Genomic DNA, 27102 nt, shown 5'->3' with positions numbered 1-27102 from the left:
AACCATGGAGAACGGACCACTACATGTGATAACCGGAACACTGTTAAGCGATGCCTCGTTACTAATTGTCTTATTCTGCCTACCATGGCACTGCCGCAAACAAGAAAATTAGAATGCGGAACACAGCCCCTGTTCCGCAGGCTCTTCGCTACCCTTAAGAATGTCATACTATTAGCCGATACTGCCTTTTGCAGCCTTATACGTTACTTATTCATTGGAATGACCCCGCCGGGGTGGCTCAGTGGTTACGGCGCTTGACTACTGTTCCCAAGGACGCGGGATCGAATCCCGGCCTCGGCGGCAGCTTTTCGATGGAGGCGAAAAGCAAGGCGCCCGTGTGCTGTGCGATGTCAGTGCACGTTAAAGAACCCCAGGTGGTCGAAATTTCCGGAGTCCTCCACTACGGCGTCTCTCATAGCCTGAGTTGCTTTGGGACGTTAAACCCCACAAACCAAACCAAACCAAACCTATTCATTGGAATGGATGCGCAAAAATTCTAGAGGACAATTTGGACCACCAAAATGAGATACGACGAAAGCCTTTATAGTGTGATGGATCGTAGCCCTCCACTACGGCTCCTCTATCTCCCTCCATTCTTTCACTCCCACATTCCTCCGTTCATTGACCGCTTGTACATGTGTCCGCGGAGAATCGTGACAGACACTGCGCCTTTTCTACCCTGTGGATCAATTTCAAACGCCGCGGATGTTTGCTGTACTAACGCCTCCTGGACATCTGGGTCTGCTTTGTTGGCTGTGTGTTGCGGAGTTCGAGGCAGCGGCAAATGAAAGGCGCCGCACGGACGCCTGGATCGGACGCCCGACGAGGTCAGCTTCGTATAGACCGACACCGATCTGTGACGTAAGCACAATGCGGTGGCGCTTCTGTCGCCAGGCTGGGCCGACTGGGGGTGAAAAGTAGAATTAGCGCCCATAGGAATATATGGAACCGAAAGATTTAAAAGCAGTTTTCTCAATTCACAGGGCACATATGATGTCGTTATTTAGCGCAGGGCAACCATGAGCCTCCTAGAACAGATCGTGGAAGTAAGAAATCTCATTACCGAGGCGAAGTATATTTAAAACAGCGCGAAACGTATGGGTGTGCAAGTTGGGAGGGCGACCCATAAAAACACAATTAAACACAACTTACCGCAACATTTTTCTCGATTCGCAGAGCACCAGAATTGTGGTGGCCGGTCGTTAAACATTGGCCAGTGCTTTGAAGAAGTATGCTGCGTCACTGCGGAGGCGGTGTACTTTTGAAACTCAGCAAATAATCATTTTTGTGAATCAAGACACCCCCAAAATGCTCATGTAGCGAATCGCGCAGTTTTGTTTAGTCTCATATGCTGCCGCATAATACTGTCGCTCAAGGGATACTACCTAGACAAAATTATATTTAAAAAGCAGTTGTCAAACGCCATACGACATTACGGACCGAACCAGATTCGCGCATTGCAGCAGACGACAGCGCAGCTGGCCATACCCCCCGCGGCCGCGTCCAGCTCCGGAGCATCTGCTGGCGACAGAGCCAGTGGTGCATTGCCGTCGGCAACTGTGCGCGGCCAGTTTATCGGGCTGTGAATGGTCCCGCAAGTTGTCAGACTTGCAGTACCTGCAAGGCAATGTGACGTACCATGCAACATGATGCCGGGGTGTAGTACAAGACGTTCACCAAAAAAATGAAAAGGGTTCAACGGTGCTGCACCGAGAAATATCTTGCGGCAATTTGGGTTACATGTGTATTTATGGGTCGCCCTCCCAACTCGCACACCCATACGTTTCGCGGTGTTTTAAAGATACTTCGCCTCGGTAATGAGATTTCTTACTTTCACGATCTGTTCTAGGATGTTCATGGTTGCTCTCTGCTAAATAACGACATCATATGTGCCCTGTGAAATGAGAACATTGCTTAGAAATCTTTCGGTTTCATGTATTCCTATGGGCGCTAACCGTACTTTTCACCCCCAGTCGTCTGTGGCGCCGTGAGCGTCCCCTTCGTTGGTAAACACTGTGTTGGTCTATATACATGATAGAGTGTACTAGAAGGGTGAGCCCCTTATCGAATGCAACCAGTATTTCATTGAGTGCATCAAAGTTCACCGGCGTTCTATAATCCTTTCACAGAAAAGGAAAGGCGCGGTATCTGTCACTCGCGGAATACCGCTATCATCGTAACGGTAGACAAGGGGAATAAGGAAGAGCGTTTCAAGATCCGGGGTGGGGATGCGACCTGGTTAAATTAGCTGGAAGTACTTTCATGCAATAAAAAAAAAATCCGATGCGTGGCGCAGCTGGTGATGATGATAGTTATGTTTGCAGGCTTCGCCCAAAAGCGAGATTTCGAAGGGGCGACCAAGGTCAAAGGGCAGCTTGACGCGGGCTGATTTATGACGGTCGCGCAGGCGACCGCTTCTCGGAAGTGAGCACAGAACACATGGCAGCGGGCGACGCTGCCGGCTCTGTCCGTCCCGTGCCGCGAGGGAGGCAGAGCAGTGCAAGTAGAAGGCACAGCGTAAGTGCAGGGGTTGTGGGTTCGGCGCTAACTGCTATGTCTTCCAGTTCAAGTGGAGAGGGCGCGGAGACCATAAATCCCAAAACGCGGCCTAACACGGGCCTGGGGAAAACGCGCTGTTGACATGTCTTCACGGGAAGACGCCTTTATGTCCCTTTGAATCCAGCGCCCGTGCGCGCAACCGACCAAGGGCGGGGATTGGAATGTTTGGGCCTGCGGATTGCGCGCGTTTTTATATGTGTATTTTCGAAAGTGTAACCGTCGGCGCCATTTGTCTTAGCGACTGCTTGGCGCCGCTTGCGTGGGAGGATTTTGGAGAGGGAGTAAATCGCAGATGTATGTGTTTGCGTGCGCAACCACTCGCTGCTGAGTGCGTTCGTTGTGTGTGTTTTATTTAACATGCGTAGGAGAGGGGTATATGTGGCACAATTATTGGCCAATCCATTTTGAAGCTATTCATGTTATTGGCCACAGAGTGAATAATCGTTGATTGGTCAACAGACAAACCTGAATTTTGGGAACGCTAAGGAAGCGAGCGTTGAGACTGTTGGGCTCGGAGCACGGTTGGGCTCAGACGAGGGTCGAGGGCAGACGGGTTGTTCGAGGAGGGAGGCTAGGCTGACGGAGGTTTCAAAGGACTTCGGCCTAAAGTGTAGCAGAATGCCAAGGCCTGATTCTCCTAGCCTCTGATCTCCGTTCGTGCACCCAGTTGCAGTTAGCCCTCTATGTTTGATGTCGCATGTGGCGACATTATTGTAAATACGTTGATGTAAAAGGTGTAAATAAATGTGTACATTCAAAGAAAGGAAGTTCTCGTCTCCGCACCGCAATGTGTCGCTGAACCACGGACGCAGCGGTGGTCACCAACACCACTCTGTACGAGCGAAGGCAGAAGAAACAGCAAGAAACGCCTGCTGTATAGAGAAGCCCATCTATTCCCCACGCCTTCGCCCGAATAATTTAACTATGTTGATGATAAGATTTGTATTTACTCCCAAAAAAGAGGAACCAGCAGAAAGACTGGTTACACTACATAGAGAAGGTCAGCAGGGATTTCTTGGGACTCTGCGGTATCCAATGCGCGCAAAATGAGCTAGAGCTGTTGGGTGAGCTCGGTGGTATGCAGGAGGGACTCCCACGCATCCACTGTAGCTGAATTGTGTGCGTTGTGTTGTGTACATATCCACAGCATGTGAATAAATGTGGCCGGTTGTGAACAGTGTTTGCACGTAGGTGCAATAAGATTTGGCAAAAGCTTGCTGTATAGCCATATATTTGGAAAGATTCCTGTTTGTATTTTTCACCAATGGACGGCCTCGCGCCGGGACAGTTCCCGGTGTGGAGGGGGTATAGACACCGTTCGAGCCGATAATGCTGGAGGATGTCCGTGTACGTAACAAGGCGTAAATGAGTGCCTTGGGGAGTGTCAGTTGATGCGGAAGGCTCAGGAGGAGGGTGCTCCGCGAGTTCTTGGCTAGAGTAGGCGCCTGTGATTCCCACTGAGCGCCTCATGGCCTGGGGCCCATGAGAGGACGAGGTGTAGACGGTAAGGGGAGAGATCAGAGGATAGTGTGCTCCTTTAGGGATATACGACATGCATCAAAATTACGAACTGTTGTTGAGAATCACTAGCGACTACTTTCGTAGAGGGGTCGGTCAGAGCTAACGCGATGACAACCTTTTCCGTAGTGGTAACAGTTGCGTCGTTGAGGACGCTGCAGGCATTGTGCCAGTTTCGGTGCGGTACCGCAACCATATCGGGGCGAAGAGGGGGGGGAGGCATTTGTGTATGCAACGTCGGGGCGACCGGCAAAACATTTCTGGAGTTCCGGGCTCGGCCGGCTCTGCGCTCTGTATGATACTCTGGATACATACGTTTCGGAAGCGGAGGTATACCAAGGCTGAGTCTCCGCTCAGGCGTGAGGTCCCCATACGTAGACGCCGCCCTCTGAGGGGTGATTCTTACCTGGCTCAGTACTGCGTGGCCCGCATGTGTGAGGGAGAGGCGCTCATATTGGGAAGTTAGAGTCGCTTCAATCAGCTCGTCGACTGTGTTCAAGATCCCGAGGGTCATCAATTTAGTGGTGGAAGTGGACACGGGGACACCCATTGCTGTCTTGTATGTCTTGCGTAGTGATGCATCCAGTCGCTCCCGATCTGTTCGAGTGAGGCGAGGGTAAGGGGCAACGCAGACAATGTACGTACAAACAAAGGCTTGTACAAGGCGCAAAAGGTTGGATTCGCGCATGCCCTTATGCTGGTTGGTGACTCTGTTGTGCAGGTGGCTGATCTAGATTACCGATTGATCTATTCGCTGAAGAGTAGTTGCGTTTCCTCCATAATATTGTAGATGAAGGCCCATGATGCGGATTCGGTCGGCACGGGGTATGGGGGTGCCCTGTACGGCGTATGACTGTATCCTGTACTTGCAGATTGAAGGATGCCGGAGGTGATCAGAGGCGTCTACTCGGCGTCGGGACAAAAATATATTTAGACTTGATGGCCGAGCGGGATAGGCTGACTGTGGCCAGGTCGATACCAACGCAATCGATGGCTGTCTGCAGTCTCCTCGATCTGGCCGTCACTGCCGTCTGTAATCCAGCAGCGCAATACTGAACAGGAGTGGGGAAAGGACTGAGCCTTGGGATACCCCGGTTTCCAGGAGAGATGATGGAAGGATCTCCTAGGCCGGTGTCAAGTTGCACTGTGTGGTTCATGAGAAAGTCGCATATATAGGCATATGTTCGTTGTCCCACACCTAGGGTGTGGAGGTTTAGCAGAATGGTTTCGTGCCGGACATTGTCAAAAGCCTTCGCGACGTCTAGACCAGCTATGACTTTGGTGTACGAACTGTTGTGTGTCGACACCTCATGCTTGAGCAAGAGCATGATGTCTGGAGCCACAAGGTGCGGTCGAAAACCAAACATCGTGTCTGGAAGTAAGTGATGTTCTTAAGTGATGTTCTTCTAGGTAACGAAGAAGACGGGTATGCATTACATTCTCCAATAGGTTTCTCACGCAGGACGTGAGAAAAATGGGGTGGAGGTTCGAGTGAATAGGTGGTTTGCCCGGCTTGGGGATGAGCACAAGGGTGGCGCATTTCCACTCTTGCGGAATGGCTCCCCGCTCCCAGCATTTTTTCAGATAGTCTGTGATCGCATGAATCGAGGCGTCGTCTAGGTTCGCAGCGTACGGTTAGATATCCGGCCCGGCCCCGCAGCTGAGTTCGTCTTGAGACGATTGAGCTCAGCTCGTACATCCGGTAAACTGACGCGAGCATTTAAACGGACGGTTGCCTTTCACTGATAAGAAAGAGATATCACTGGCCCTGGGAGGATTTAGGTGCCTACTAGCTCCTGTGTGAGGGCGTATGAGGTGCCGGAAAATTTGTGGAAGATACGCTGAGCTGCTGGCGAGCTTGAAACTCTCTCCCTCCAGGGTCGAGGAGGTCACGGAGTAGTTGCCAGGTGCTTCTGGTGTTAGGAGCTTTATCTATCTGGCCACATATATTGTGCTAGCATTGGTTTGTAAGCAATACGGCATAGTTAACGATGTTTGTGTGGACTCGGGCGAGCCATCGTCGAAGATTCTGATCCCACTTGCGAGTTTGCATCAGGGGCTCAAGCTTGCGCTTGTGGTCTCACAGTTGGGCATATCTGTCGCAGTTAGGTACGGAGGCTTCCACAGCTACATAAGCAGTGACGTCTGCAACTTGATAGAGGACGTCGGCTGACCAAGCGGCGATGTCTGTGATAGCTTGGGAAGAGTCTTGCTCTTTTCGCTTTCCGCGAAAGCAGTTCCAGTTGACCACTTTAGCTCGTCGCGTACGTTGTCGAGTAGCTCCTGAATGACAATCTCCAGAACGTAGTAGTCGTTTCCGAATGTTTCCAGAGTATTGCTACAGGTAGCGGCGACCCCCGGACCCGTAAAGGCAATATCCGCGGTAATGTCCCGCGAGATGCCCGTTCTTTTCCGAGTGGGTTGGGTGATATTCGTTAAAGAGGTTCAGATGGAATGTGTGCCAATCGTTCCAAAGCTATCGGCCTTTAAGCGTGTCGTAGTAGTAACCCCATGCTTAAAGCGAAGCGTTGAAATCACCCAGAATAATTGGCGTTTCCCCTCGCGCTAGCTCCTGTACTCGGAGGAAAAGTAGTCCGAAGACGGCCTTGCGTAATCGGGGTGGGCTATAGACGTTGAGCACGAAAAAGCTTTGCCTGGTTGCGCGAGAGGTTCGGGGGAGAATTTCGTGAAAGATATGGTCTGGGAAAGTGGAGGCTAGTTCATGTGAGATAACCGTAAAGTTTCGCCTAACTAAAGTAGCCAGAAATGAGTTTGTTTTTCCCGACGTGTAAGTCCGATATCCAGCCAATTTCGCGTGTTTGCCTGCTTCTTGAGGGAAAGATATCTGGGGGGTAACTCGCGGTAACAAACTGCTGAAGGGCCGCGCTCTTGCGCGCGAGCCCCTTGCCGTTTCATTGTCAGATGGTAGTGTTACCCGAGCGAGCGAGTTCGGAGTGGAGGTCGCAGGGAGATTTGACGTCTGAAACTGGAGTGGGGTTTGCAGAGGGAGTCTATTGCTTTACCAAGAGATTATAGTTGTAGAGCAAACTGAGAGCTGAAAGTGCAAAAGGAGTTCTCAATACGTTCCTCCAGCGATTGGCAGCTGATGAAGCACTGGGCTGGGGATCCAAGGGATGGGGGTTCAATTCCCGCTGGAGACAAGGTTTATTAACGCGAAAGCAATAGTTCGCTATGTTCACAGATTTCTTCCGCAGATCGCGTCCGCAGGTCGTGTCCACACACCGTATCCACACGCCGTGTCCGCAGAGCGTGTGCGCGGATCGTGTTCGCAAAATCGTGTCCGCAGCAGTTGTGAGTATTTGAGAAGTGGTAGAGGTTAATGAGTGGTGTCAATCTATAGAGGGTGATGTAATGTTGTGTCGGAAACAATAATTAGCCCAATCAAAATTGAATAGGTAATTATTTAAATAACTGGTTCACAGGAAACGAAAGGCACAGTATCTGCCACATTTGTTCTGTGGACACCTGGACCACGCCGTAAAGGAAGGGAGGAAGGTGGGAGTAAAAGCACAAAGAGAGAAAGGTGTGCCGTTGTGAATGTGACGACAAGAATGTGACGTCACGCAACCGGCAGTAGACCCGAAAAAAAGGCATAGGAAGAAATTGACGCGCAATTTGAAAGTACCAAAGACTAAAGTGGGCAAACGAGTGAAATAACGTGATTGGTTGTACAACTTTTAATTCCATCGGAAACGGGGAATCGTGCGCCCGCGGATTAGAGGCTGGCAGGTAGCCCTTGGCGTGTTGCGGCCTCTTCCGCCAGATGGACGGTGCGGTGCTGGATCGCAGGGTCCGCGCTTCGCAGCAGGGTATCCTTGGCTTCTCTACTTGTTATATTTGGCCCTATCCCTGGAGATTGTGGACACTCCGAAATTATGTGGTCGAGGGTCCCTCTCGCCCCACAGTTCTTGCAGAGATCATTGTTCCTAAGATCTGGTAGCGCATGAAACGTCCAGACCGGGTTCGAGAACGTATTAGTTTGTAGCCGCCTCCACGCAGCAGCTTCTCTATTATTTAGCCTAACATCTGGGGGGGTACCAGTCTACGTCCCAATTTATAATGGTCGATGATTTCCCCGTAATTTTGCAGACGCTCGTCGTATGCCCAGTGTTCGGGGGGCTCGACGGCTACCCGGAAGTAGAGAGCTCGGGCTAGCTCGTGATCCGCCTCGTTACCAGGGACGGCAGCGTGAGCGGGTGTCCAAATTAACTGAATTTTCCTATTTATCGTTCTTTGGGTGAGAATTTTGGCCGCCTCCGGCGATATCCTCCCCTTCCCAGAATTGTTAATGGCAGTTTTGCTGTCGCTAATTATGAACTTGGCTTCCGTTCCTACGCAAGCTAGCGCTATCGCAACTTCCTCCACAGTCTCTATGTTGCGGCCTCTGATGGCTGCCGCGGATACCGGTGCCCCTCGGCCATCGACTACCGAAGCTACCGCCGCACCTGTTCAACCACTTGCCTCATCAACTTAGACTACTTCTTTTGCTTCCAAGTTCTTGAACCGTCGCTCTAGAGCTTCGGCTCGTTTGGCCCTTCTTTCTACATTAAATTCTGGATGCATATTCCTAGGGAAGGAGGGGACTACCAAGGCATTCCTGATTTCACTATTAATTGTGACTTTTTTTTTAACTTCTCTGTCTGGGTTGAGGCCTACTTTTGCAAGGATTACCCTGCCCGTCTCAGTCGTGCTTAGTCTCTCTAATTGGCAGACTCGCACTGCCTCCGCCAATTCTTCCCACGTGTTATGCACCCCGAGTTCAAGGATTCGTTCGCTCGAGGTACTCATGGGCAGTCCTAGCGCCTTCTTAACGCATCTTCCAATCAGGCAGTCTAACTTCTCTTTTTCGTCGGCCTTGATGTCCAGGTAGGGCGGGGCGTAACTGATTCTGCTTATTACGTATTCCTGGATTAGTCTTAGCAAATTTCTCTCCTTGAGGCCTCTTCCTTTAGTGGTGACCCTCCTCAAGAGCCCGAGGGTTTGCATCGCGTAACTTTCTAATTTTTTCAGGACCTCTCCGTTATGACCGTGGGATTGAATGACCATCCCCAAAATCCTGATTTTATCAACTTTTGGCACTGGTTTGCCCTCCACCTGAATATGAAACTCCCCGCTATTCTTGCAGTGAAGGTACTTTGGGTTATAAATGAACAACACAGTCCTCTTTTAGCCGCGTAATCGACAATGACGTCGGTCACTGCCTGCAGGCGTTCCTCCGTACTCGCATCGCTCCCATGGTTATCAGAGGTTAATGTCGTCCACATACATGCTAACATTTAGCCCCTTGATTTGGTTAAGTTTACCCGGGAGGCCTCTCATTGCCATGCTGAATCCGAAAAACGATAGCACTGAGCCCTGCGGTGTGTCTTTGCTTCCTAACTCTATCGTAGGAGATTCTAAATTTAGAAATATCATGCAGGCTTTTCTGCCCGATAAGAAGTCTTTTATGTAGTTGTACGTTCTCTCCCCTACTCCGAGCACTTCGAGCCCTTCGAGGATAGCCTCGTGCCTGACAATGTCGAAGGGCTTGGTGAGGTCTAGGCCGAGGATCACTTCGGCTTCTCTCGATGGCGAGTCTATGATATCATGCTTCAGTCGGAGCATTACGTCCTGCGTGCACAAGTGTGGTCGGAAACCGGCCATTTCGTGCGGCCACAGGTTGTTTTGCTCCATGAAGCACGTTAATCTCGTCTGTATTACGTGCTCCAGCAACTTCCCTACGCATGAGATTAGGGAAATTGGTCTCAAATTTTTCAATTGCGGGGGTTTTCCCAGTTTGGGTATTAGTATTATGTTTGCCGTTTTCCACTGATCTCACAACTGGCTCGTTTCCCAAACTTTTTCAATTAATTCCGTTAGAAGACTAATAGAGTCATCCTCCAGATTCCTTAGCATTTTATTGGTGATCCTATCGGAGCCCGGGGCTGATTTAGTTTTTAGTCTTACAATTTCCGCCCTTACCTCTGCCTCCGTAATGAGGGCGTCAAACGCCTCATTGAGCGTGCCACCGTAGCTCGGGAGTGGGGAACTCTGGTTGGCTGCAACATACGTTTCTACTAACTTATTCATAAACGCCGCGTAGTCTCTTTCAAAGGCGTGTCTGACTTTTGCCAATCTTATTCCCGATTGAGTTTTTGAATTTGTTGGGTCCAGCAGATGCCGGAGCATGCGCCACGTTTTGGAGAGATTCATGCCTCCCTTCATTTCGTCGCATCTGCTGAGCCAGTTTTGTTCGCATAATTTGATGATCGTGTAGCTTTCAATTTCCTTGTTGTGCCTAGCGATTCGTCTTCTAAGATTCTTGTTTCACTTTTGTTTCTTCAGCCTGCGTTCCGTGCTTTTTTTAGCGTCCCACATGTGGAGCAGTCGGCTATCTGCTATACCAGGACCGTCGTCTCCTACCAGCGTCTTTGTCGCCTCACCAACGTGGCGTTCGAGTGCCTCCGTCCATTCCTCAATGTTCTCAATCCGTTCTAATCGCGCGGTGGCCCTGATTTCTCTAAACTGATCCCATTCCGTAACAGCCGGTTGGCCCGCCTTGTGCGTCTTGACACTCTCTTTGAGGACCGAAACGACAATGAAATGGTCACTGCCAAAATTTTGCTCACAATTTTGCCAGTCTAAACCCTGTAAGTTTTTTGGAAATGTCAGGTCTGGGGTTGTGTCCGCACATACGCTGTTACCCGTCCTCGTTGGATGATCGGGATTTGTATGGACGGCGAGACCTAGCTCGTGCGTGTCCTCCCATAGCTGCCTACCTTTGGTGTCCTGTATAGCATAGCCCCATTCTTGATGTCTGGCGTTAAAGTCACCAACGATCAGCAAGGGATTATTCCCGGCCGCCTTGATGGCTTTGCGCATAAGGGCCCTAAATCTAACTTTCTTTTGCTTGGGTGAGCTATAAATGTTAAGAAGGAATAGACTGGGATCCTTCTTTCGTCCTGTTAATATCTGGAGAAATAAGTTCTCGATATCTCTAGAATACAAATCGTGTTCTATCACCGCTATATTGCGCTTGACAAAGGTCGCCACCGTCGATTTCACGCCTCTATCGCTGTTGAACACCTGGTATCCCATTAGTTTGGCTCCCTTCCTTGTTTCCTGAGGGGAGATTGCGAGGGGGGTCTCAGTTATGAGTGGAAGGTATTGCTGCAGTAGCGCTCTCTTGCACTGGAAGCCGCGACAGTTCCACTGCCAAATTTGGTTTTCATTTACGCGCCTGGCAATTTTGCAGCTGGGTTAGGGTTTGCTCGACATTCTGCTGCCACGTGTTGACGGCTATGAGCTCGGTTCAAACTCTTTGCACTTCCCTTGCAAGTGCCTGTACCTGGCTCTGATTTTGGTTCATAAATTGGGTCATTTGGCTCATGAATGAATTCAATTTTTCGTCAAGCCTATATTCGAGTGCTTGAAACGGGTCTGTTTCATTAATTTTGCGCTTCACCGGGGGCGGGCGAGACGCCTCAGTCGCCATTTGCTCATCTCCTTTCGCCGGTGGGGCCGCTTGTGGCGGGGCGACTGGCTGAGCAGGTGGCAGCCGCTTCGCTGGAGTGGGAGGCCCTTGCATCGAATTTTGATTTTGCGTTAGTTTTTAGAGCGCAGCTCTTTGGCGTCCGTTCCTGCGTTTCGCGTCGGCGTCGTCGTCGGCCTCGTAACCAGCTCCGCCCCCCTTTCATCCCCCCAGCGCTAGCAGCGGCCGACTGATACCGCTGGATGCCGCTGACGCCGCTAGAGAGTCAAGATAACGTGACTGCATAGAACACCGTCGCCGCCATGCAGAAAGAGGAGGGGAGGGTCCCCCCCCTGTTCCTGTGTGGCGGATAGGGTGCTCTTCAGTTGCCGATGCGCCAGTTATTTCACGTAGGCCCAGGCACGTCGACGAATACGTGACCACCTTCCCACGGCTAGACATGGTTCTTGGCGCTGCGGAAGCGAGGGTATCATATTGTTTGCGTCGGCATCGGCGGCGTTGTCCCTGAAACCAACTCCGCAGCTGGGGTTGACTCACTATTGGCGTCAGCAGCATCAGTCAGTCGCTGCTATCTCTTCCCTTCTCCCTTTATCGCGTTGTCCGCTTGCTGCGCGCGCTTTTGCCCCTATCGTTTGCCGCTGGGTGTACACGCCGCCCCCCTCCCCCCTCTTCCTGCGAGTCTCCGGTTGTCAAAGCGCCGGCTCGAACATAATTCCTTTCTTCGCTCCTCTTCCAATGAAACTCCTGTGCGGTGGCAATCAGAGAGCCAGATCGGTGGCGGCGGATCTGTATATGTGCACCGCCCGAGCCGAAATTGCCGCTGCCGTTCGCCACTGCGAAACTATAGTTTCGCCGCCGCCGCCGCCGCCGCCGCCGCCGCCGCCGCCGCCGCCGCCGCCGCCGCCGCCGCCGCCGCCGCCGCCGCCGCCGCTGCTGCTGCTGCTGCTGCTGCTGCTGCTGCTGCTGCTGCTGCTGCTGCTGCTGCTGCTGCTGCTGCTGCTGCTGCTGCTGCTGCTGCTGCTGCTGCTGCTGCTGCTGCTGCTGCTGCTGCTGCTGCTGCTGCTGCTGCTGCTGCTGCTGCTGCTGCTGCTGCTGCTGCTGCTGCTGCTGCTGCTGCTGCTGCTGCTGCTGCTGCTGCTGCTGCTGCTGCTGCTGCTGCTGCTGCTGCTGCTGCTGCTGCTGCTGCTGCTGCTGCTGCTGCTGCTGCTGCTGCTGCTGCTGCTGCTGCTGCTGCTGCTGCTGCTGCTGCTGCTGCTGCTGCTGCTGCTGCTGCTGCTGCTGCTGCTGCTGCTGCTGCTGCTGCTGCTGCTGCTGCTGCTGCTGCTGCTGCTGCTGCTGCTGCTGCTGCTGCTGCTGCTGCTGCTGCTGCTGCTGCTGCTGCTGCTGCTGCTGCTGCTGCTGCTGCTGCTGCTGCTGCTGCTGCTGCTGCTGCTGCTGCTGCTGCTGCTGCTGCTGCTGCTGCTGCTGCTGCTGCTGCTGCTGCTGCTGCTGCTGCTGCTGCTGCTGCTGCTGCTGCTGCTGCTGCTGCTGCTGCTGCTGCTGCTGCTGCTGCTGCTGCTGCTGCTGCTGCTGCTGCTGCTGCTGCTGCTGCTGCTGCTGCTGCTGCTGCTGCTGCTGCTGCTGCTGCTGCTGCTGCTGCTGCTGCTGCTGCTGCTGCTGCTGCTGCTGCTGCTGCTGCTGCTGCTGCTGCTGCTGCTGCTGCTGCTGCTGCTGCTGCTGCTGCTGCTGCTGCTGCTGCTGCTGCTGCTGCTGCTGCTGCTGCTGCTGCTGCTGCTGCTGCTGCTGCTGCTGCTGCTGCTGCTGCTGCTGCTGCTGCTGCTGCTGCTGCTGCTGCTGCTGCTGCTGCTGCTGCTGCTGCTGCTGCTGCTGCTGCTGCTGCTGCTGCTGCTGCTGCTGCTGCTGCTGCTGCTGCTGCTGCTGCTGCTGCTGCTGCTGCTGCTGCTGCTGCTGCTGCTGCTGCTGCTGCTGCTGCTGCTGCTGCTGCTGCTGCTGCTGCTGCTGCTGCTGCTGCTGCTGCTGCTGCTGCTGCTGCTGCTGCTGCTGCTGCTGCTGCTGCTGCTGCTGCTGCTGCTGCTGCTGCTGCTGCTGCTGCTGCTGCTGCTGCTGCTGCTGCTGCTGCTGCTGCTGCTGCTGCTGCTGCTGCTGCTGCTGCTGCTGCTGCTGCTGCTGCTGCTGCTGCTGCTGCTGCTGCTGCTGCTGCTGCTGCTGCTGCTGCTGCTGCTGCTGCTGCTGCTGCTGCTGCTGCTGCTGCTGCTGCTGCTGCTGCTGCTGCTGCTGCTGCTGCTGCTGCTGCTGCTGCTGCTGCTGCTGCTGCTGCTGCTGCTGCTGCTGCTGCTGCTGCTGCTGCTGCTGCTGCTGCTGCTGCTGCTGCTGCTGCTGCTGCTGCTGCTGCTGCTGCTGCTGCTGCTGCTGCTGCTGCTGCTGCTGCTGCTGCTGCTGCTGCTGCTGCTGCTGCTGCTGCTGCTGCTGCTGCTGCTGCTGCTGCTGCTGCTGCTGCTGCTGCTGCTGCTGCTGCTGCTGCTGCTGCTGCTGCTGCTGCTGCTGCTGCTTAATCACCCCCTTACACTCCTCAATTTCTTTTTTAGGAATTTCGACTTCCTCGTCTTATCTTTCCTAGGCTTAGCCTCAGAGGCCCCGCTGTTGAAGCTTATATTTTTCCGGTCTCCGCTGGCGTTCCGCTTGGTCCATGGGTTGGCCGCGTCCCTAGAACTCGAGCGTCTCCTGGACCCTGACCTGGAGCGTCCCATGGAGCGAGAACTGGAATGCCCTCGCTGCTGCGGTGGCGTCTCATTGGCGGTAGATTCCAACCTTGGGAAGGAGTCTTCTCTAACGCGGAAGTGTCCTCCTCATTCTTGCTTGACTTTCGGTCGCCCTCTGTTGTCGTCGTGCGCTGGCTTATCCTTGACTTTTCGCTCCTATTGCTTCTTCTTCACCTCGTACGGAGTCCTGTATATTTCCTTACATTTTCGGTCACCAAGCAGGTGGCTCTTGCCGCATAGCTTGCACTTTGCCTCGCACTGGTGACCTTGCGGTGGCCTCTCCATTGCGCAGCTTCTGCACTTGAGGTTGCTCGGGTCCAGACAGACGTCCTCCCTGTGACCGAGTCTCCCGCAGGCAATGCATACTTCATATTTTTTGCGGTAAAGTTCACACCGCTGCGCCATCGGAGTCAGGCGAACCCATCGTGGTACTTCTCTCTCTTCAAAGAGAATTAGTACAGTTCTGGAATTTTTGCCGAGTCTCCGCACACCCAAAACTGGCCTGTTACCGTGGATTCTCAGCCTCTCCATGATGATCTCGCCGATATAAGTGGCACGTCATGTACCACGCCCTTGCCGCAATCTTCCGGCGTCGCCACGTAGGCAGTCAATTCGATCTTCTCCCCCTCGAACACGAGGTGGGTTAGGCTCGCGTAGCGTCTCTTCCTTTCGGCGCTTGTAGTTGCCACGAGGATCGAGTGCTGCTTAGTATTCGTCGAGATGACGTCCTCCCCGGCCTCGCCCGGGTGGATACCAGATGCCACGATTATTGCGTCAGCCAAGATTGCGTTCCCAAACTTGAGCAGACGCACAAGGCCGCCGCGTGGCCTCAAACTGATCTTCTCGGCGCCATCGGGTAGGCGAGCATGCTGCTTTTACACCGATTTCGCAGCCATTTTTCTTCCAGCAACTTCTCAGCAGCTCGTTGCTTCTCAACTTGTTGCACGGTCTTCTCGAGCGGCACATATCTCTTCTTCTTGGTGGTATACCATTAGCCAGGCACTTGAAATTCCTCCTGATCTACCCGCGTTCCTTCGACAATTTCCATTTTTTTAGCTTTAGTCAGCTTCACGAGGCTAGGGGTGGGTCCCCGACGGGGCCGCCGCGATCCCAGGGTGCCGCGAGACGCTAGGCCACGTTAGGCCTAGCTTCAGCACGTAGTCCACCGAAAAAAAGTCCGAAAAAAATCGGAAACAAAGGCCCACCTCGGAAATACTGGTATTCCTGTGGTCCTGTTGATGCGTTCCGTCGATTCGACACAAAATTAAAAAACGCCAAGCCGATGAATTGCCCAAAGTAACCGAGATTGGCGGAGCCCATGAAAGGCACGTCCGCTCGATTCAAAGGATCGGGAAATAACGTGAGGTAGAGAATGTGACGTCACGCAACTGGAAGTATAGCCGAAAAAGGGTGTAGAAAGGGATTGGCGCTCAATTTTAAAGTGCCAAAGATTAAAATAGGCAAACAAGAATTGAATTAAGCAACTAGAAGCAACCATAAGCAACCAACAGCCCCATCCGTGCTTTCGCATTACTCCAAAGCAGATTCTGCAGTGCTCTTTATTTTTTAATTTATTTTTAACTCTCGCTCTCGAAACTGTGACACCTCTGCTGGCCACCTTTTGTCGACAACAATAAGGCGTAAAAGGCTTTCGCTTCAATAACGTACATAGCCTGTTCGCTGTAAGGGGGTCATCGTCGCTATATCCGCTACCGTGACATGTAGAAAAACAGGTTGCACCGTGTTGAAAAGAAACAGAAGATGGCTTAGCTCTGCTATGGCTGGATATACGTAGCGAAAAGCAGTGATTACATCGAGACTAGAAGACGTTAATTTATCCAGTCTTCTACGACGTTCACCAGCAGCTAAACTCTCTTTGGCTTCCATGTCGAGCACGTCTAAGTTCACCGGCGTTCTATAAATCGTTTACAGGAAAGAAAAGGCGACGCATCTGTCACTCGCGGAAGGCAAGAACCGCCGCCCGGTGGCATTTCAGCGCACTCGTTCCAGCTCGAATGAATGAATGAATGTAAACTTTTATTTTCCACCGAGAAGTGGTACTCCATTTCCCGCCCCCGGCACGCAGGCCAGGGTTCCGGGTCTGGAGGAGCCCCGCAGACTAAAGACTAGTGAAGGTACAGGAGCTCTTGCCGGCCTCGGCCACAAGGCGGAAGGCCTGCTGCTGGACGGTTGGGTCTCCGCTTCGTAGCCAAAGCTCCCAGGCTTCTCTACTATAATTGTTTGTGCCGGCGCCTGGGGAGTCGGCACATTTCCAGATTATGTTATCTAGTGCGCCTTTTTGTCCGCAATTTTCTCTTTTAGATTTTTCTTCCTCCCCGGTCTGTGTCAGGAAGATCCAGAGCGGGCAGATGTAGTTCCAAGCTTGTAACCGCCTCCAAGTGCGCGCCCCTTTGTTAGATAAAGACCGATCCGGGGGTGATTAGCTGTTTCGATATAATTTGCATAATTCAGAGATTTCATTTGATGTTATGGCACAATCTTTTATTCCCTGCAGTCGGGCTGTTGAATTGCCGCCCGGTGGTAGAGACCTCGGGATAGCAAGTGTGCAGCTTCGTTGCTAGCTAAAGATTCATGTGCAGGTGTCCATATGATGGAGATTGTTCGATTAATGGAGTTAGCATGGATGATGATTTTGGCCGCCTCCGAAACCCTTTTTTTTTTCCCGAAATTCAGGGCAACCGTTTTGGAATCGCTAATGACTACTGTTGCCTGCGTGCTAACGCAAGCGAGCGCTATTGCAACCGCTTCAGTTGCGCTCGTGTCCTCAAAGCTGCAGGCAGATGGATGACGTCACATCCTGGCAGGGTGCAGCGGTGGCGTAGCGGTAGAACATCCGCCTCGCATGCAAGAGGACCGGGGTTCAAATCCCGGTGCCGCGCAATTCTCCACCGGATGAAAAAAAAAGAAATCCGCGTGTCGATGGAATTGCATAAACAGGTTTGGGGTGCGACCTGATACCGGTGAACACTTCCGGCAACGCACTCCCTCACCAGAACAGGAGTTGGCCACCCTGGTGCAGTAATTGGCCACAACCTCTAATGATAAGCTCCATAAAACCCCGGCCCTCAGTCACCAGCGGCTGCGGAACAACTGACCACGGCGGCGGTCAAACCTCTGACGCAGCAGGGGGTGCTAAGAAAGTCTGGCGCCGCTGGACAGGCCACCATTGGAAACTGACCCTGGCAACGTTTAATGCTAGAACCCTAGCTAGTGAAGCTAGTTTAGCAGTGATGTTAGAGGAACTAGAGGGCATGAAATGGGATGTCATAGGGCTTAGTGAGGTTAGGAGGCCGAATGAGGCATATACTGTACTGAAGGATGGGCATGTACTGTGTTATCGAGGTTTACCAGAGAGGCGACAACTAGGAGTAGGTTTCCTTGTCAATAAGTACATAGCGGGTAATATCGATGAATTTAATAGTATTAATGAGTGGGTTGCAGGCATCGTAATTAGGCTTAATAAGCGGTATAAACTGAAGGTTGTACAGGCCTATGCACCTACATGTAGTTATGATGACCAGGCAGTTGAAAGCTTCTATGAAGATGTAGAATCGGCAATCCGAAAAGTAAAGACGCAGTATACTGTACTAATGGGGGACTTTAATGCCAAGGTAGGGAAAAAACAGGCAGGAGACAAGGCAGTAGGTGACTATGGCATTGGTTCTAGGAATAGCAGGGGGGAGTTACTAGTTAAGTTTGCAGAGCGCAATAACTTAAGAATCATGAATACCTTCTTCAGCAAACGGAAGAACCGGAAATGGACATGGAAAAGTCCTAACGGAGAGACTAAAAATGAAATCGACTTCATAATGTGTTCAACCCCCGCCATTGTGCAGGATGTAGAGGTAATCGGGAAAGTGCGATGCAGTGACCACAGGATGGTGAGGTCCCGAATTAGCCTAAATCTGAAGAAAGAACGCAACAGATTAGTAAGAAAGAAACCCATCAACGAATTAGCAGTGAGGGGGAGGGCAGAAGAGTTCAGGATCTCGCTACAGAATAGGTATTCAGCTCTAACTGAGGATGGCGACATTACCCTAGAGGCAAGGAACAATAATTTCAGAGATATCATTACTGAGTGCGCGGTAGAAGTAGGCGGTAGTATAGTTAGAGAGGATACCGGTAAGATGTCTAAGGAGACAAAAGATTTGATTAAGAAACGCCAGAGTATGAAAGCTTCCAATCCAACAGACCAGATCGAATTGGCCGAGATATCAAAGCTAATCAATAAGCGCAAGGTGGCCGATATAAGGAAGTATAACATGGAGAAAATTGAGCATGCTGTAAAGAACGGGGGAAGCCTTAAAGCGGTAAAGAAGAAATTGGGCATAGGCAAAAACCAGATGTATGCGATAAGGGACAAGGCGGGCAACGTCATCACTAATATGGACAAGATAGTCGAAGTAGCCGAGGAGTTCTATACAGATCTCTACAGTAGCCAAAGTAGTCAAGACCATAATGAGATGGGCGGTAGGGAAAACCAGTCAGACGTTCCACCAGTGACGAAGGACGAGGTCAAGAAAGCACTAGAAACTATGAAAAGGGAGAAATCAGCTGGAGAGGATCAGATATCTACAGATTTGCTGAAGGACGGGGGGGATATCGTGCTAGAAAAACTGGCCACCCTGTATAAGCAGTGCCTGGTGTCATCGACGGTACCGGAACCATGGAAGAATGCAAACATTATCCTCATTCACAAGAAAGGGGATTCTAAGGACCTTAAAAATTACAGACCAATCAGCTTACTGTCTGTTACGTACAAGGTATTTACTAAGGTAATCGCTAATAGAATCAGGACAACCTTAGACTGCAATCAAGCAAAGGATCAAGCACGGTTTCGGAAACGGTACTCTACTATCGATCATATCCATACCATCAATCAGGTGATAGAAACATGCTCGGAATATAACCAGCCCTTATACATAGCATTCATTGATTACGAAAAAGCATTTGACTCAGTTGAAACCTCGGCGGTGATGCAGGCATTGCGAAATCAGGGGGTAGACGAGCCGTACGTGAAAGTTCTGGAATATATATATATAGTGGCTGCACAGCAACCATAGTTCTGCATAAGGAAAGTAACAAAATTCCCATAAAGAAAGGTGTTAGGCAAGGAGACACAATCTCCCCAGTACTATTCACAGCTTGCTTAGAGGAGGTATTCAGAGACTTGGAATGGGAGCAGTTAGGGATAAGGATAGATGGCGAATACCTCAGTAATCTGCGATTTGCTGATGACATTGCCTTGCTAAGCAACTCGGGGGATGAACTGCAAATAATGATTGATGACCTAGACAGAAAAAGTAGAAAGGTAGGCTTGAAAATCAATATGCAGAAGACTAAGGTAATGTTCAACAGCCTCGGGAAGGAACAACAGTTTACATTAGCTAGCGAAATACTGGAAGTAGTAGGCGAATATGTCTACTTAGGACAGGTAGTAACCGCAGATCCGGACCATGAAAATGAAGTAACAAGAAGAATAAGATTGGGATGGAGCGCATTTGGCAAGCACTCGCAGATTATGACTAGCAGCTTACCAGTATCGCTCAAGTGGAAAGTATACAACAGTTGCATCTTGCCTGTACTCACTTATGGGGCTGAAACGTGGAGGCTAACCAAGAGAGTTCTACTTAAGTTGAGGACAACCCAGAGGGCTATGGAACGAAAAATGGTAGGGGTAACATTAAAAGATAGAAAGCGTGCAGAGTGGGTCAGAGAAATAACTCAAGTTGCCGACATTCTAGTGGAAATTAAGAAGAAGAAATGGACATGGGCAGGACATGTAGTGCGAAGAGAGGATAACCGATGGTCACTGAGAGTAACAAATTGGATTCCAAGGAAGGAAAGCGTAGCAGGGGGCGGCAGAAAGTTAGGTGGGCGGATGAGATTAAGAAGTTCGCAGGGGTCAAGTGGATGCAGCTAGCACAGGACCGGGTTAAGTGGAGAAATATGGGAGAGGCCTTCGCCCTGCAGTGGGTATAATCAGGCTGATGATGATGACATCCTGGACGTCAACCTAATTGCTCCTAAACGTGTGGAACAAGAAACAGGACCTAGAGAAAAGCCTAAAAACACAAAGATTGAACCGTTATATTAGGTTGACGTTTAGGTTGACGATTAGAGCACTAGCTCGACATAATAAAGAGATGGAGACATATGCCATCAAACTATATGAACCTGGTGTAACAGATGTGATGAAATGGAACAAGGCATGAGCCTCTCCAAAACATGGAACATTCGACGACACATGCTCGATCCGGAAAAATCTAAAGCACAAGCCAACGAAAATCAAACTAAAGTTAAGCATGCCTTCGAAGGCTCGGACGAACAATTGATGAGTAAATTAATCGAAATCTACATCGGACAAACGGAAACCGAAACGTTACCTGCATATGAGGGGAAACCTAACCTAGACTTAGACTAGGGCTGAAGTCCGAGCTGAGCTTATTGGATTGAAGACAAGATCAGCCCCAGGACCAGATGGTATCACGAACACTATTATCAGAAATCTAGACGACGAGTCGATCACAGCCATGACAGAATACATGAATAAGGTATGGGAGACGGGACAACTACCGCAGGCATGGAAAACTGCCAGTATAGTCCTCATACCCCAACCGGGGAAGCCGCCAAAACTAGAAAACCTAAGACCCATATCACTGACCTCGTGCGTGGGAAAGCTAATGGGACGCGTTATTCAGACGAGACTTACCAAATATATGGAGCAAGAGAACCTCTGGCCACACGAAATGGTGGGCTTCAGGTCGGGGCTAAGCACACAGGACGTGATGCTCAGACTTAGATACGATATCATAACGCATGAATCTTCAGACACAAAGACTATTCTCGAACTTGACCTAACCAAAGCCTTCGACAATGTCAAGCATAAGGCAGTGCTCGAAGGTCTCTACGAAGTTGGGGTTGGAATCAGAACCTATAACTATATCAAATATTTTCTCACTAACAGAGAAGTCACCATGAGCTTTCAAAGCGCCAAATCACCCGTAATCACCTTGGGTAGCCACAAGGCTCTGTCTTGTCTCCCTTTCTATTTAACATTGCTATGAGGGGGCTACCAGCACAACTAAAGCAAATACCGGACTTAAAATTTAGCATGTACGCAGATGACATAAATCTCTGGATAACAAAGGTAGCGACGCAGAAATAGAGACCAACTCCAGGCTGCCGCAAATAAGGTGGTTGAGTACGCTGCGGAACGCGGTCTATCTTGCTCGCCGCAAAAGTCAGAACTATTCATCTACAACCCCAAATATAAGAAAAATAAAGCAGATATAAAGATTAAATGTTGAAAACTACCCGGTTCCACAAGTAGAGGAAATTAGAATCCTAGGAATGATCCTCCAAGCAAGAGGGCAGAACACAAACCACATCAAAAAATTGGAGAACTACGCAGCCCAAGTTACGGGCATATTCAGAAGAGTAGCGCTTAGAGGACACGGTCTCAAGGAACGTAGTCTACTCAAAATGACAAGGCCTACATCATCAGTCGCATATGTTATGCCACACCTTTTCTCAGTCTCAAAAAGACAGAACGTGAAAAAATCGACGTCATAATTAGAAAATGCGTCAAACGCACACTAGGCCTCCCTGTCTCCACATCAACAGAGAAGCTGGAGAAAATGGGAATTCATAATACATGGCAAGAGCTCACTGAAGCTGTCAGAATCTCTCAACTGGAAAGACTAAGTCAGACAGAGACAGGCAGAGCCATCCTAGACTGGGTCGGACTCCAATCAGACAGAGGCCCACAGTCGAAAACATCTATCCCACCCAACATAAGGGAACACATACTGGTACCACCCTTACCTCGAAACATGCACCCAGGCTACAACAAAGAACGCAGAGAACACAGAGCCAAAGCCATCGCTAAAAGAATGAAACGCAAAGCAGTCGATGAAGTTGCTTATGTAGACGCATCATGCGGACGACACGGAGCAGCTGTCTCGGCAGTAGCAAATGGAGAAGGTGCACCTAAACACGCACCCGTGACATTAGTACAGCTGAAGAGGTCGCAATAGCGCTCGCATGCACTGGTACTCAGGCCAAAACTATAATTAGCGACAGCAAAACGGCTGTCTGGAATTTTGCAAAAGGACGGATCTCAGAGGAGGCCAAAAAGATTCTTCTCACAAATCCCATTACTAGAACCATATTCATCATATGGATACCAGCACACGAATCTGTCCCTGTAACGAAGCTGCGCACCTGCTGGCCCGAGATCTCTACCACCGGGCAGCGGTAGAACAGCCCGAATGCAAGGGAATTAAAGATTGCGCTATCACATACAATGAGATCACAGAATCTTACAAATTAGATCGAAAAGTATACCCTCCCCCAGATCGGTCTCTCACTAACAATGAAGCACGCATCTGGAGTCGATTACAAGACGATAACTACATCCGCCCTGTCTGGGTTTTCTTAACACAGACCGGGGAGCAAGAAGATTCTAAATGTAAAAATTGCGGACAAAAAGGCACGCTAGATCATATAATATGGCAATGCGCCGATTCCCCAGGCGCAGGCATTAACATTGATAGTAGAGATGCCTGGGAGGTTTGGCTGCGGAGCGGAGATCCCACCATTCAGCGGCACGCGACCCGCCTGGCGGCTGAGGCCGTAAAGAGTGCTTGTAACCTCACCTGACCTCAGCCTGCGGGGCCCTCCTGACCCGCTCCCCGGCCTGCGTGCCGGGGGTGGGAGATGAAGGGCTCCTTTTCGGTGGAAATAAAGTTTTCATTCATTCATTCATTCATTCATTCATTCATTCATTCATTAATTGATTCATTCATTCCTAATTGAGTTACTACTTTAGTCTTTGATACTTTCAAATTGCGCGCCATTTGCAGTATCTCTCACTCGCGGAATCCTAACGTAGACAAGCCGAATTATGAAGAGCGCTTTACGACCCGGGTTGTGGCACAGTGGTACAGAGCTCGGCTGGGGATCCAGGGGCTGGAGGTTCGATTCCCGGACGGAGAATATTTTTTTTTTTAATGAGGAGGAGTTGCGCACCTTTTATGCGTTGCTAGGCAACCCAGGCAGAGCTTGGCGAGGGGGCTGCGCCGCCGGCCTTGGAACTAACGTGAAGAAGTGCCTGAGACTGGGCTAGTTGGAACGTCTTCTAATAAATGATGCGCTGCTTAGTTGTACACGGACAAAGAAACTTTTCTAAGAAATAAAACTTAGTTGGTAGATTGCGCTTAACCTCAACGTTTGTCCACTTCCTTTGTCCGTGTACAACTAAGCAGCGCAGCATTTATGAGAACTAACGTGACTTGGTCGCGGCATACGGCATTCGTGAAGCTCGGCTCCGACTCCTTCGTAGTGAAGCTTCTCGCTTCAAAATTCTGTGGCAACAGCATGTGGCAGTTAACTGAAGTAATCAAGAGCTGATACGCGAAGAAAGTGGTGTCTCTACGTCCAGCATTTGAAAGCGGACTTAGCTGAAACTGTACGTCTGCGTTGAATTGTGAATGTGGAAGCACCCGAGGCTTCATAGGCCGCCATCGCGCTGTAATCTTAAATAGATGTTAAGTGTTCCCTTAATTTGAAATTTACATTTATATCATTCTATGTCGTAAATTCTCTGACAGTATCTTCTAATTAATGATTGATTATTGGATCAAATAAGACAAGAAATAAAGGGACAATATGAAATTGCCAAAAAAAGATTATAGCGGGGACTTTCGCCCTAAGTCACCTTAAGCATGCCATGCAGGTGAGGGATTTTCTGTTCGGCTTTCGCTTTTGTTTGCTGGCTTTTTTCCTGATTTACTGCTAATGTACACGTGTGTCCTGTTCTGTGTCGCTATGTTATTATAATATGAACCGACGTACATAAAACCAAAACACAATGAAGTGGCTTAGAATAAGAAACATTAATTACTTACCACTAATCGCTGTTCATTGTATGAAGCGCCAATTTTCGTCTATTTATTTTTTGGCTTCAAAGTATCCGACATTAGCTCGCTTCCTCAACAGCTCAACGCATTTCCGGATGAAAAGAGAACTATAGCGTGGGAGAGCGCAGACCTACGAGAAGCATGCACAAATATAACTCAATAGCTTCGATCATATCGTTATTGCGCAATGAGTCGCGTGAAAGCTGCTGCAGTGTAGTGGTGTCTCATTCACCGCATCCAGCTGGCAGCAGCACCATTGGAGACTGCAGAATAATAATCCTTTTCTTTCTTCCTGAACTGGTTTTCGTTTTCAGATATCTCAGCTGCTTAACTTTGTGTTTCATCAAACCCTACAGATGACTTGTAAAACACTTGTTTCCGCTTCTCTGCACCACGCTTTTTCCCGCTCTACGTACAAGCAAAAATTTCATTGCTGCCGGAACTATTGACATATTTATTGAAGAGGTCGTCGCTCCAGCTTCAATTGAAGCATGACTAATTCAACTGAATTGTGCTTTAAAAGTTATGGTACCACAGAAAACCACTCTGCCGTTTGCACGCAACTTAATTCTACAATCCCGAAAGGGCAAATAACATCATTTTCATTGGCCGAGTTAAAGGACTGCTTACACGGGGCGCCAGCGGTAAAACAATTTCTCCATAAATAAGAAGAAAGAATGAAGACTAAGATAAAAGCATCACTTTGGTCGCGTTTCTGTTCCTTCTTCCTTTCTTCGTTAGCCGTGTGCCGTTGTGCGGAAAACTGAGAACATCATTCGACATCTCACAGGTTTGTGACAAGGCAAGCTGGGAAGGACTTTGAGTACAAGGGCACAAAGTTCAAGTCTGGAACCTGCTTCATGGCTCCACTCTACCAGATACAGAGGGACCCTCGCTTTTGGCCTGACCCTCTGAAGTTCAGCCCAGAACGGTACGCCAGTCGCTCTTTTCAGGAAGATCGTGTACGTTTCGATTCCTTTACTGCTACTTCACCTCAGATGGTGGGGCTTGACTGGTAAGTTGCAAGTTTGCGGTTACCCGCTGCTGTTACCCGACTAAATGCTCAGGTATGCTCATTTTATTTCTTTGACAGTTCGGCGGAGGAAGGAACTTTCGGGGATGGCTCGTTTACAAGCGTTTGATTTCAGACTATGCGGCTTGACTGTAAAGTTGTCAGGAGTTTTTCTTTTACCTGAGATGTAGCGAAAGGGCTATTATCACCGTTCTAAATACGAAACTATGTCCGCTTTACTTAAGCGACAGCAAAACTTTTGAAAGAACTGCCTGAAACTTTGACAACTAGTGTTTCAACATTTATAGAGTTAATAAAGTTATGGTCGGCCCGTCCTCCATCAAAACTGACAATTTGTTTCTAGTTGGTAGCGATGTATGTGTTTGAACCGTAACACGGCGTACTCCGAAGAAACTTGACTGTCTTAATGAACAAATTTGAAAAGCTGAAACATTATATGATTAAAAATTTAATTTTACTTCTCCTTTTTTGAGTATCTTTGTACATTTTATGCATAATAAACGAAAACAAAAATCCCCCATTTATTGGTGCAAATTATATGGAACAGCATGGTGATGTGCACGGCTCTTATACATGGTTGTTGGTGCTGGTTTCGCAAAGTTTCATTGATATTATAATCGCACTTTGTGGTGTAAAAACGCTTTATATTTGAGCGTTCATAAAGTTCGTATTATTGGCATGAAGGAAATCCGATAAGAAAGTGATTTTTATGTATTGGCTCTATATTCACCTCCATATATTCTTCTCCCAAGACCATGGACTTCTGACTCTGGTGGATGAGCTTCCACAAATATTCTTTGTATTCTAATATTGTAATTATGAGAGTTCCGTAAGAGCTCAACTTGAGCACGCACTTCATAGTCGTTCTGGCACGTTATCCCCTCCCCCCCCCCCCCAACACCCTCTCAGTGTTCTTGGTTGGATGGAAGAAAACGAATTCACATGGTGCGAGGACAGCTCAGTGTTTACAAATATACTATATTTTGTTTCCGCAGATGAACAAAAGTACAGCCGTCACCTTTGCGGCGTGAAACGGTGCATCCATAGCGATGGTGCGGACGGACGCATTCGGATGCAAGCGCGGAAACCTACATAATGTGGAAGATATTGCGCAGAACGGCTGGCGCCGAACCTGCACTCATATTGACCTGTTCCAATATTTTCAATATGATAATTTGCCAGTGAAAGAACATCAGAGTCTCCGAGTTGCAGACATTTGTGGTTCCCCAGTGACACCTTGAGAGCCCATACTTGTTTTACCGAGTTCAAATCATCTGCGTCATTTGCCGATTTTCTTTTAAGCTGGGGCATCTTCACTGAGCACCGCCACTAGCGCAGCATGAATCAGCTTTGATGGCGGCCCTCGAAAGCGGATATCGGAGAGTGCTTCCAGTTTCCCAATGTATGCCGCCATATTCTGCTTGATGTCATAGCTGTGTGGCATGACACTATATATATCAAAGAGACGTAGGTTCATTTTGAATACTCTTTTTTACGCCTGGTACAAATTTGTTGTACTGTTATTACGCATTTTATGATCGCCCCTCGTACTCGTTTTATTTGACTAGGTATTCATGCGGCTGATATTTTGCCGTCTAGATAACTGAGACTCTCTTGCCACTCGAGCTCCATGCCTCCTGCGCTAGGCGAAACTCCGTTTCGAATACTGGTAGGCTCCCCTGACTTCCCCTGATTCACTGCTACTTCTTATCTATCCCTTATTTCTGTTTATACAGGCTTGCTCCTTTGTAACATATAAGATACTGAAAGGGTCAGCAGAACAGGAAAAGCTCTTTA

At 49.8% G+C, this 27102-nt stretch overlaps 1 protein-coding gene across 1 annotated transcript in view; it reads left to right on the top strand.

The window, feature by feature from the left end:
• LOC146209762 (cytochrome P450 3A14-like) overlaps positions 1 to 27102 on the top strand; it is a 133030-nt gene that overhangs the window by 93432 nt on the left and 12496 nt on the right. Inside the window, exon 12 of the mRNA XM_084587452.1 lies at positions 25063 to 25203. Coding sequence (XP_084443578.1) covers positions 25063 to 25203 — 141 coding nt within the window. The remainder of the gene's footprint in view (positions 1 to 25062; positions 25204 to 27102) is intronic.

The sequence above is a fragment of the Amblyomma maculatum genome, chromosome 1 (genome assembly GCF_055883805.1).
Source record: "Amblyomma maculatum isolate TAMU_Amacu chromosome 1, ASM5588380v1, whole genome shotgun sequence".
NCBI lineage: Eukaryota > Metazoa > Arthropoda > Arachnida > Ixodida > Ixodidae > Amblyomma > Amblyomma maculatum.
The sequence above is the reverse complement of the archived record's forward strand: the minus strand, read 5'-3'. Positions and strand labels throughout refer to the sequence as shown.